Source organism: Chionomys nivalis, chromosome 13, assembly GCF_950005125.1.
Source record: "Chionomys nivalis chromosome 13, mChiNiv1.1, whole genome shotgun sequence".
Taxonomy (NCBI): Eukaryota; Metazoa; Chordata; class Mammalia; order Rodentia; family Cricetidae; genus Chionomys; species Chionomys nivalis.
Genome location: NC_080098.1, coordinates 20,496,344 through 20,509,181, shown reverse-complemented (window position 1 = coordinate 20,509,181; position 12,838 = coordinate 20,496,344). Strand labels below are relative to the sequence as shown.

At 40.0% G+C, this 12,838-nt stretch overlaps 1 protein-coding gene across 3 annotated transcripts in view; it reads right to left on the bottom strand.

The window, feature by feature from the left end:
- Bend7 (BEN domain containing 7) overlaps nt 1-12,838 on the bottom strand; it is an 84,586-nt gene that overhangs the window by 33,892 nt on the left and 37,856 nt on the right. For all 3 annotated transcript variants that reach the window (XM_057787455.1, XM_057787453.1, XM_057787454.1), the window contains one exon: nt 6,280-6,505. In XM_057787455.1, coding sequence (XP_057643438.1) covers nt 6,280-6,505 — 226 coding nt within the window. The remainder of the gene's footprint in view (nt 1-6,279; nt 6,506-12,838) is intronic.

Below are 12,838 nucleotides of genomic sequence, written 5' to 3'. Positions count from 1 at the left end.
CACTGCCCCTAAGCCTCTAGCTAATGAGATAAGTTGTTTCCTGCAGCTCAAAATATAAAGTGTAGTTTTTATTCATTTGTTTTGTTTTGTTTATCATTCTGGGGATCAAACCCAGCGTGTCACATATGCTGAACAAGAGCTCTACCTTCCTAGCCCTCAGGTGAGTTTTTCCTAATTAAGGATCCTTTCATTAGTTCATACCCTAGTTCACACTTATCCATTAACTTTTAAAAGACTATCATTAAGTATAAGTCCCTATTAACACATAAAATTATGTAAAAAGTACCATCTCTACAGAGAGGCTTATGTTTTACTTTTGAGATATTGTCATGGGGAGAATTATCACACAAAAAGCTTTGTTAATCATCCCCTAATAACCTCATTTCCCCCGTGCATTTTAAAAAAATGAACAACAGTCAAAGCTAGTTTATTTAAAAAAATAAGTATCACCTTGTATAATTCCTCTCAGAGCCTGGATTTCTTTTATGAAGGGTGCATAATACCAACTGTGAAACCAGATAGACACACAAGCAAAAAAACAAAGCTATAAATCAATCTCACTGACGAACAGAGATGAAAATAAAATCAATAAAATACCTGCAAACTGGAGCTGGAGAGAAAGCTCGGCAGTCAAGAGCTCTTCCTGCCTCCCAGCACCAGCTGAAACTCCAGTTCCAGGGGTCCTGAGGCCCTCTCCTGGCTTTCACAAGCACTGCACACATGTGGTGCATATATATACACTCACACAGGCAAGACACTCAGAAGAAAATAAATCTAACTTTAAAAAACACTTGTGTGGTAGTTCGAATGTAATTGGCCCCCATAAGCTCACAGGGAGTGGCACTATTAGGTGGTCTTGTTGGAGAAGCGTGTCACTGTGGGAATGCGCTTTGGGGTCTCATCTATGTTCAAGACATGCCCATGTTTCTGTTTACCTCCTGTTGCCTGCAGGATCAAGATGTAACTCCTCCTCCGCTCTCAGCTCCTTCTGAACCAGCACCATGTCTGCCACCATGTCCCCCCATGATGATAATGGACTACACCTGTGAAACTGTAAGACACCCAATTAAATATTTTTCTTCATAAGAGTTGTTGAGGTCCATGGTGTCTATTCACAGCAAGAGAAACCCTACCCAAGACAGAAGTTGGTACCAGGGACTGGAGTATTGCTGATAGGCCTGGCCATGTTTTCCTTTGAAGAAATATGGACTTTTGGATTGTGGATTAGAAAAGCAGTTTAATGCTTTAAGGGCTGCTTAGTGGGTTATACTAGTAGGAGCATGGGAGACAATTATGTTGAGTGTGATCTGATGAACTGTGGGGCCTGAGTGAAGGGGTTCCAGAGAAGAATATTAGTATGTGGCCTACAGATCATTCTTATGATAGTTTGGTAAGAAAAAAAAAATGTGGCTACTTTTTGTCCTTGTCCAAAGAGTCTGCCTGAGGCTAAAGCAAAGAGTTTTTGGATTAATTCTATCGGCAGAGGAACTCTCAAACAGTCTAGTACAGACTGTCATGTGGATATTAGTGGTAACAATTACAAAAAGTAAGTTTTGAGGAAAAAAGGAGCACTAGAAAGTGGAATGGAACTAAGTTCTGTGTTCAAGGAGATCAAGAGATTAGGAAGTGGAAGAAAGGGAGTAGTGACCTCAGGGCAAGATCCTAAGATTCCAATTTGTGGAAAGAAACTAAAGAAAAGTTTAGAGCCAGGTGTGGTGGGACACACATTTAATCCCTGCACTGGGAAGGCAGAGGCTGGCAGATCTCTGGGTCTGAGGCCAGCCTGGTCTACAGTTTCATGACGGCCAAGCTTAGGCAGTGAAGGAAAGCACTGAAAACAGAAAGTCAGTGAAGATGTGATTAAAGAGGGGCTGTGTTCAACCCTAGCAAGCAGCAGAACTTGGCAGTTTTGGCCACATGGTTCTGGAATTAAGGGTAGAAGAAAGGGGCTATGGGATTTGCCTCCACAACTAAGGAACGCCTCTGAGGCCAGGCATGTGTCAGGGGTGTCCCTGAGCAGAGGCTTAGAGGTCATTTCCTAAAGCTGTGAAGTTGAATCCTGGATTACCTTGGAGACCCCAAGATGCTGAAAATATCAGAGCTGTGGGATACCCGCCGAGGAGAGCTGCTAACATGGCATGGAACCAGCCCAAGAGAAAGAAGTTAGGTTGCAGTCAACAAAGCTGAAATGAGTTGGAGCTCGGAGGAGCACTTTGACATCAGACAGGGAGGTGAGAAGTTTTGAGTTTGCCCAGCTGGTTTTCAGTCCTGCTTTGGTCCAGTATTTCCTCACTATGCTCCCTTCCCCACATTTCGGAATGGTAATGTATTTTCTTTGACACTGTATGTTGGAAGTATGTGATATGTTTTTTGATTTTATAGGGGATTAAAGTTAAGAAATTACATGAATCTCAGAAGAGACTTTGAACTTTGGATTTTTAAACATTGTTGAGGCTGTGATAGACTATAGGGACTTCTGAAGTTGGACTGAACGCATTATGATACTGTTACAAGCTTACGGGGGCCAGGGAGTAGAATGTGGTAGTCTGAATGTAACTGACCCCCATAAAGCTTGTAGGAAGTGGTACTAGTAGGAGGTGTGGTTTTGTTGACGTAGCAATGACGTTGTTGGAGAAAGTCTGTCACTGTGGGGATGGGCTTTGAGGTCTCGCATATTCTCAAGATACTGCCCAGTGTCTCAGACCACTTCCCTGTTGCCTGTAAGATGTAGGTCTCTCAGTTCCTTCTCCAGCACCATGCCTGTCTGCATGCTACCATGTCCCACCGTGATAATAATGGACTGAACCTCTGAAACTGTCCCCATTAAATGTCTTTCTTTATAAGAGTTGTTGTGGTCATGGTGTCTCTTTACAACAATAAAAACCTTAACTAAGACAAATTGCAAAGTGAATCTAAGAACACATAAAAAAGATCATCTACCATGATTAAGTTGGCTTCATCCCAGAGATGCAAGGATGGCTCAACCTATGTAAATCAATATATGTAATTCCCACAACATTTCTGTTTCTACTGATAGGCATTTTACAGATTGTTGTCATTTTAAAATGGGTATTTTAATTAATCTAATCACTTTTGCTACTTCACTGCTATATAAATATAAAATTAACCATTTATCTCTTCCAAGTTTATAGGACTTTTCAAAATAATATATAGCTGATTCACAATCTCATAAGGGAAATATTAAGGAATAATGCATACTAAGTGTACATAAAAATCATTCTCAAATATGCGGCAGACAGCGACAACAGCAATCCAAATAGTTTCGGGACTGCTGTGTAAGAAGAAAGCAGAAAGCATTTCTCCAGATAGCTCAGTCTCAAAGATCCTAGTGAGGCGCACGTTTCTCTATCTCTACTGACAGTAAGAAAAACTAGAAATAGTTATCCTGTAGGCCCTTCAATAACATCTACTTCCAAAAATCATTTGTAACAAATATACTAAAACCATTTAGAGAAAAACATGGCAAAGAAAGATGTATAGGGGTGCTTAAGAGATCTATATTAAAATTTACAATCAATTTTGGTTTCCACTTTCTTACTTTCACTGGCAATTCATTAGTAATTTATTAGATAAATTTATTAGACATTTGCAAGTATATTTTGATGCGTTCATTCCAAGCTGGTTATGAGAAGGCAGAAAAATACTTAGCACCAAACCTATTACGCTAATGAACTCAAGCACAAGTCAAGATGAAAAGCAAAAGCCTGTCTACTCCCTCACTTCCGTATTTACGGAAGCCAAGAGTGCAGAGGAAGGAACCGCTGCCTCTATCACATTCAAAGTCAACGACTGAGTCTATAAAATAAGCGGATACAGGCAGGTAGAGAGGACAGGTGTGCACAGAAGGAAGAGCAAATACCCCCACCCAGTGGGACCCGGAAGCTTCTACCCATTCTTCGTAGGAGAGAAGATGACTTGGGGGTGAGCTCAGCGGGCTGAAAGAACAAGTGCTAGCGTGTTACTGTTCAGGTGTAAAGTCACTCTCTGGTCCTCTTCTATGACCTGACGTAAAACTAGGATGGAATGACGTGGACATGGTGACAATGACTTCTCTTGGCAGCCTGTCTTAAGGCACCTGAGGGAAGCTGCGGCAAAGCTGCTCGGGTGCTGTGGTTCAACTGCCCTTAGCTGGAGTCACCGGAAGATCAGGGCATTCGGCAGAGGTTTGCCCTGAGTCCCTAAGAGAGACACAGGCGATACGGACACTGAAGACAAAGCTTGTTTCTATGGACCTTATAAGAAATCAGGAAATAAGGAAATAAAATGTCTTACAAAGCAAGCAGATGCCACTTTCACAGCCTAACAAAGACTACAGGAAGACACGGGGTAGTCTCTGAAGTGAGAAGGAAGCTTTCCAGTTTTCTGAAAGTTATTATGAATCCGATTTTTATCAGGATAAGTTATTTTTTTTAATTAGGAAAAGAAGTCAGAATATGTCTATAATTAGATAGGCATTTTGTCACAGCAACAGAACAAAGTCAGAACACAGTTTTAAATAATAAAAGTAGTATATGGGAATTTTGAGCTATTTGATTAAAATAATTTGCTTATTTTGTACTAGGAGTAGGGGCTTTATTGCCATATTTAGTTAAATGTAGAGCTTGGAAAAATTAAGGCATACCTTCTTTTAGCATTTGTAGTGTATTTTGAAATTCTTGTCTGATGTCTGGTCTACTTTGTAACAGATTCTTAAAGCCTTGTCTGATGTATCAGTCTACCTGTAATGATGTACTTCATTACCATCTATTATTAAGCTGGCTCTTCTAATGTCACTAACATGAAATGTGGTCACTTGCAGTTCCCCAATTTCAAAGTGCCTTTATAATGTTAATCTGCTGTTCCGGAAAAAAAAAAAAAAAAGACAGAAAAATCAAACCAATTCCTACATGTATTCCAGAAATGCATCCTTGACCCTCATGTTTGAGAGGCCCCAGCCCCTTCTCTACTGCCAGTGAGTTCTAGTTACATCACTGATTTGTTTCCAAATTCTACAATCTTGTTTACAGTGTCACTGCAGGCTGAATCATTCTTTTCATAAGTGGCAGAGACTAGAATGCTCTGTGGCACTTTTTATTCAATAGAACTCAACTGTCACTTTAAGGGAAAGAAATTTTGACAGACTATGAGAAGTTCCTGTTAATGAAGGTGGTGGCCTTCTGGCCATGAACATAGGGTGTCTGGGACTTGCTAGCTCTATTTAAAAATTGGATTATTTTGTAAAGTTAATTGTGAATTTCCAAGTATCACTTAAACATTATTGAATTCATTTACTCATTCTGCAAGATAATGACCAAATGAGGCAGGGAAAGCTCTAAGTCCGTCTCATTCACGATCATGGCAAAGCAGAGCCGAGTCAGTGAAGAATATTCGGATATCAATACTCTTCCTAAAGACTTCTCTTCCAAAAGTAACAGTCATCAGAGGTCTGAACACACATACTGAATAGTGAAGAGCTAGGTGTAAGATACGGAAGTGGCCAAGGACGAAGACCTACATATCCATATGTCTCCTAAACCAGGGTAGAATACAGACACATGTTCAAAGGCAGGAAAGCGGAAGGACCACAACTGGCAACCATGTGACAAACAGAACTGCACATCACAAAACTAAAGGAGCTAAGCCGGCAAGGAATGTGTGGGGAGGGACAGCAAGTGACTTTATATTTAAAATACCTCCAAATGCAATGTCCTGATAACAGTTTCTGAACTTTCCAAGAAACGTACTCCTTTATTTATAAAACCAATGCCACAGTTTTATTTACACTTAACATTTTAATTTTATCCAGGCAGTGATGGTGCATGCCTTTAATCCCAGCACTCAGAGGCAGAGGGAGGCGGATCTCTGTGAATTCGAGGCCAGCCTGATCTACAGAGTGAGATTCAAGACAGTCGGAGATACACAGAGAAACCCTGTCTAGAAGAAAAAAAAATTAAGTTTAAATTTTGCCAAAAATCATATTTTAATGAAGTTCTTGGAAATTATTAGAAAAAATACTTTCACTTCCCATGTCTTTCTGGCTCTGCAGCAGATAAAATTGGCTCTTAAGTTATGAGTTCAGCAATTACTATTACCATGAGTAGTATTCTAGTCGTATCTGGGGTAGGAACTTACAGAGCTTACACACAAGAGTCACACCCATGTGTGTTAACAGCAAATCAAATTAACCTCTAGTCAGCTCAGCATCATTTTACCCGTGCCTCAATGGACTGAAGGCAAAATTCAATAAAGCACCCATAAAATGAAATGACGCAGACCAACCTTTTATTGCACCCACAATGTTTTGGTCTAGTCCTTTCCGGTTGTCATTGAGTCCTCTTTTCCTCTTCCCATTGGGTAAGGAGTTAGCCAAAGTCTTGTCATCAAAAAACGCACACACCAGTTTTCTAAACAGAAGGCTTCCTGAGCGAGTGTAGTTTGACAATATAGAGTCCAGCTGAGATTTAGGCATAAACACATCGAAGCCTTCAGCAAGTTGCACTTCTGGCTACCAAAAGAAGAGAAATATTTCATCAAAAGTGAGACGTGAAACATTTTACTTTGGGCACAAGTACGGCAAGAACACCAGTGGCTGCTACATGTCTGTATCTGGTAAATTATACAGTCTCAGTTATGTGTGCTGAATTACAATTTATAAAATCAATGATCACTTATAATTTACAAAATGGGGTGCTGCAATTCCAATAGTAAGTCTTATCCAAGTACACACTGAAAACACGTCTCTAGTCATACAAACATTTCAAGAGGCTGGATAACACACAGTAATACAGTTCTTTAACTAAGGAGACGTGAATCACCTATATGCAAATCCTGCATTTTGCAAATGAAGAAACCAAGACCTAAAGAGACTGTACCAAAAATGACTTCAAAATAATTCAAATGCCAAATAATTTCTTTTACTTAAGGGGACAAATACAGGACCACCCCTACAGGTCCTCTGCTCCTTCTATTAGCTATAAATTTCATTTTACCACAATGAAAACTTACATAAAGTGATACGTAACCCGAGACTGCTTTTTCGTTTCCTGGCCACTCTGACTTGAATATTCACACAGAAGTTACAATAATTAAAACACTGGCCTATTAGCTCAGGTTTCTTATTAACTAACTCTTACATCTTAAGTTAACCCATTTGTATTCTTTTATATTTTACCATGAGGCTCATGGTTTGTTACCTCTTGCTTCCTGAGCTGCTACATGGCATCTCCTTGACTACGCCCACCCTCTCTCTATATCCCTTCCAGCCTGGCTATATTCTGCCCTGCCATAGGCCAAAGCAGTTTATTCGTTAACCAATAAAAACAACACATATACAGAAGGACATCCCACATCAGTGATAATGCAAAATAAAAACGGCAGCTGGTTCCAGAGTTTCAATCTATCCCCACACTTACTTGAGGGAGCAATGTCCCAGCACACGTTGGAAAACTGCTGCATGGGCTTCAGTGCTTATCAAGAACTTCTGAAGTCCTACAGGATGCCTTCAGAGAACATCCTGGATATCTGCAACCTGCCTTTTCACCTTGCACTTCTGCTCATAGCAGTTCCTTTTCAGAGCTTTTCCTAGCTCTGTTCTGCCCACAGGGGCAGCCATGCACTGTTATTGCTTCTTGTTTAACATGAGCACATGTTAGTATTTATTATATTATGCTTTATATCTGTGGTGTCTAGTACATGGTAGGCACTTAGTAAACTTTGAAATTTCATTAACCATAATCTAAATTATTTTAACATTTACATTATATCTATGTAATTTCAATATGAAAACTGCACTTGGTAGATCTAAACAAAATGAATGTACCCAAGTTGTATATACAATCACAGCTCATCCCTAACTGTCATATTTGCAATTCTGAAGAGCAGTCCCCTTAGACGTGAGGATTTGGGGTCAGTTTCTCTCCTGACAAACTGAAGTTACTCTTTTTGCTTGTCCTACTGTGTTCCAATGTTCCACACATTACAGAATGAGGAGTGTTCAGAACACGGCCTATATCATTCAGACAACTAAGGAAGGTGCTTGGGCGTCGGCCCTTGTAAAAGAAATTCTGGACTGAATTATCCAGAAAGTTATCTCATTCTTCTGCTCCACTTTGCCATTTAATGTTTGGTTTCTGAATGCCTGGTAAATATCACCGCAAGAACAGTGCTGTCAGATTTCCCCTTGACTTTTGCGTCTTGCTGCTTACTGGTCAAAGGTCTAGAGGAGCTTGACAGGAGCAAGAGGCTGAATACCTTATTCCTGCAACAGGACGGGCACACACATAGCAAGCACTCAGCAAACACTTGTCAAGTGATCCAATGTGGAATTGTTAGGATGGAGAGACTTTTACCATCAAAAGGCTTTTATTCAGAATTAAAATTTTATTTTGTATATCCTATGAACTTTAATTCTAAATGAGCTAACCTCAGAGTTTTAATAGAATTCCAGAATCATGTAGATTGCATTGCACACACACCCCTTCCAAGTGTCCAGGATCATGTAGAATACACTGCACACACCCCTTCCAAGTGCATCCTGCAGCTATTTGACCACCTTGCGTGAACAGGAGTTCTTCAGCTGTGAGAGACGAGAGGGAAAGGCCTGAAACTTATTAATGTAACTCTGGGTTACCACTAATCTGGTGCTTAAAATTCAAGTCACCTGACTTCTGAGACTCAGAATTTCCTCTGGAGGACTGGGACCCTAGCTTCAGAAACACTGACCTGAATCAAACACCAGTCAGAACAGGTACTCCCTTCTAAGACATGCAGAATATGTCTATGAAATGTGTTTGATTTAGTTGGGATGCACAGTTCTTAACATTCACTGTGCCAAGAATCCAGTTGGCATCCAACAGATGTGTACGAGAATAAACAAAATGCTACATAGGAATTCAGTAAAGTTACTAGGTCAGAGTTTGCTATTCCCACTATAGAGGAAGTGATCTACAAGCTTCATGCTGTGACTAGGCTCACACCAGTGTCTTAGAATGATTGTGCTGGCTCCTGGAGGAGAAGACTTGGAGAAAACTGAGCACCTGGTTCAGAACCTTCTTCCTAAGACCCTTCTGTGGGAAAGGATCAAGGTTGGCTCTGCAGCTGAGAGTCAGGTAAACACATCACACACACTGCATGGTAAGAAGAGCCCAAGAGGTTCTGAGCGAAGGCAGGACGGGCTCCTGGAGCTGTGGAGGAAAAGGGGATGCCAGAGGCTGAGAAAGGAGGGGAGAGTACTTTAATAGGGCCTGGAAGACAAGATTTAGTAGGCGGCAATATAGTTATTATTTGTGGCACCTTCTATGATGCCTAAAAGCAGATTATCTGGAGGTTTCTGTGGAGGCAAGACTTCTGTGCCATTGCAATCCTATGGTGTGTGACTGCAGAGGGGCCATCGAGGAAAAAAACTGCCATTGCTTTCTGTTCTCCCACTGCCAGGCCAACACTGTTGTTTTGAGCTGATCTTTCCAATCCAAGGAACAGGAACTCATCCACTTGCAAGTAAGGACCTTATGGAGGAGTAAGCAGTCTGGTTAACTGCTACAGACAGCCCCATAAGGGCAAGGGTGGCTGAGCTAGCTCCTCCCTGCTCTTCCCTGCCTCCCCTCAGACTTCTTAGCAGGTAACAACAGAACACTAACACATGTTTAACGTTGCCACAAAGCACCAATTCCTTTACAGAAAAAAGAAAGGGAGACTAGCTTAATGCTGCAAAACATGAAGAAAACATGACACTAATTATCTTGTTTTCACTATGAAACTTTGCTATTTATTCTACTTTATAAGCATAATCATAGTACATTATTACCATGTAATAAACCACAACTCTGCGTATATATTTAAAAGCAGGTTAAAACACTTTCTGTAGCTGTAGAATCATTATCCGTTTTTGTTTATTGGCTTCGGTTTAAATGAGATCTATTTCCTGATAATAGTTATAAAAACACTGTTCTAAATAAGCATCATTAAAAAACTCTAGACTTTCCTTGACAGATTTATTATTTGATGCTCAGGCCAAGACAGATAGCTAATATACTAATTTGCAGAGTCTAGTGTTATAGAAATAAGATCATGTTTAAATGATGACATCCAAATTATGGGCACCACTTACAATGTTTACAGAAATTATTTTTAGGGTTCACTACGAATTCCTACTATGCAGTGTTTTACTTACTTTACATGCCTCCGCCACCGAGTTCAATATATCAGTATTGGAAATTCCTTATCCAACACAATTTCATCTTACACTGGAGATGTTCTGGAAGCAGAAACAGCTCCGTCCTAACGGCTCTTGAAAATGCCCCTGGACTAAGGGCAGCTACATTGACTATGCTGTTTCTCTGCATTTCTGGTGTGGTGCTCCTTTTGGTTAGATTTAGTTGGGGTTAAGATCTAGTTTAGGTGATAGGTTTTCCAGCCAGGTAACTGGAAAGGTACCTCCCCTGTCACTGCCACCCACAAGTCCCTGTGAGCATATCATAAGATAGTTAAAGAGAGCATATAAGTGAATCACTTAGAATATATTGGATACAGGCTATTTTCTATGAGATATGAATAGTACAAAAATTATAGTAAGACATTTAACAAGTTACATATGGTCATTGGTTAAGAGGAAAAAGAAGTGCACAGATGCTTATGTTGGGTATTAGCTCCAGATTTTCAACTGTAAATTAATAAATGGTACACAAAGATTTTCAAGTTCTATGTTGTGCAAGGCCCACATCTACAGGCACACACACTGTGTGAAGGGTTATGTAAGGTGCGGACCAGGCAGTCAGGCCAGCTGGGAAGTCTCTGAATGGCTCAGGATGGAACCTTAAAGAAAACTACAAAAGAAGAGGTAAATTCTGCTGAGGATGTAACACAGGATTGACAATGACGCTTAAGAGCAGTTAGTTTGTCTGTTCGTAATACATAATGAACCTTTGTCCTATTTATTTAGCAGTGTATTTGATGCATTTCTAAAAAAATGAATTTCAGCATATGAAAGAAAAAAGTTAAAACAAAACGCCTAACATTTGTTTTTATTTTGTTCATAACTGTTACATTTTTTTAAAAGAAAAATTAACATGCTATCCCACAAATCAAGTCTGTTCTGGGTAGACTTACTACTACCATTTAAAAAATGCTACCTCAAAGCCCCTTGACCAATGAAGAGCTGAGACTGGGGTCAGGTCTGCTGTGGTTGGCTCAGCAAGTGTGTCTGCTACTGTTAAGCAGTCTAGCGCGGATGTGGCCTAAGGTGTGGCTAGTGCAGATTCCCCAGTGTTAATGGAACAGAACTCACTGGCTGTTCTCCATCAACGACCAATACTGCAAGAGAGATATTAAAAAGTGCTTAGCCAAATTCCTATAAAAAAGCAAGTGCAATAATCACAGCAGACATTTTACATTTAATACTGACTAGGATGAAAAGAAATCATTAACGTTCTAATTCTCTTAAGTTTCTTTGATAGAATTCTGGTAGAATTAAGAATTTTAGAAAAGATAATACAATTTGGTTTCTTCATGCATTTGCATAATGAGAGTTTCTAGCCTTTCAGAGACGTGCTGAGCCTTTCCTTCTCAGGCAATAAATTCACGATTCTGAACATTAAGTTCTGATTTATGTTAAAGATGATTGAACTAAATGGACAATATGTAAGATTTTAACAGCACAGTGTCGTTTCTTCTCCCCCAACGCCACTGAAATTGCTCCTCTGAGAAGAGGTCATGTTGAAACTCTTGTCTTTGACCTTCCAGGTAGACAAGTCCCACTTCCCAGTTTTCAGGAGGCTACGATACTGCAAGGGCTGCTTGTGATTTCTCCCTCTGATCCTTAAAAAGCAAAGACTATTATGTTCTCTTTAAGCACCCTGTAAATGGTGATATAATTGATATTTGTTTGTTACTTACTATATCCTAGGCCCTAGGGCAGTGAGTGGTTCTCAACCTTCATAAGGCTGCGACCCTTTAATCAGTTCCTCATGGGGTGAGCCACCCACCACAAAATTATTTCATTGCTACTCCACAACTATAATTTTGTGACTGTTATGAATTGTAATGTAAATATCTGATAGGCAGGATATCTGATGTGTGACCCCTGCGAAAGGGCTGTGCGACAGCCGGGTCAACAACCTTGAGTACAACTGTCCTAGAACAACAAAGAATACATCAATTTTCTAAATTTTCTTCTTCTATGAAGTGGCTACCATCATTATTCCAAGGCTCGGGGAAACTGAGTAACTTGTTAAAAGACCATCCAACTACCATGATGAGGCAAGGATTTGAGCCCAGGTAGCCTGCCTTAGAAACTCAGACTCTCACACACATATGCTTTTGTGTCAATGAGGAAATGGAATAATGATTTCCCTTAATTGATCCCAGCAGAACATTCTATCTAGTGAGATAATATGGTATCAAGAAAGCACTCTGAATTAAGGAGCTATTTTTGTTGAAGGCACCAATGCACTTAAAATTATTTAAGAAGCATACAAAATCAGGATTGACCAAATTATCTTAAACTGATGAATATTCATCATTTGTCTTCTGTTAACTTAGAATTTTTGCAATCTAGAGTTACTGGAGAGTATTTACTATTTATTTACTTTCATGTGGGAGGTTTATTGTGGGGAGGTGCAGAGGCGGTCTCTGGGCAAGAGCAGGAGCAGAAGGAGGGAGAAAGCTGGAGAGTATTTATAATAACTCCATCAAATAAAAACATTTTCTATATGTTTAAAATTTATGAAATCGTTTTAAAGCTTGCCTTAGTGGTTCAGTAAAGCAAAGCAGACAAAACAAAACAGAAGTCAGCATCAACAGAAAGAATGCTAAGGTGGTTCAGGTATACCTGCCCTAAGAGACA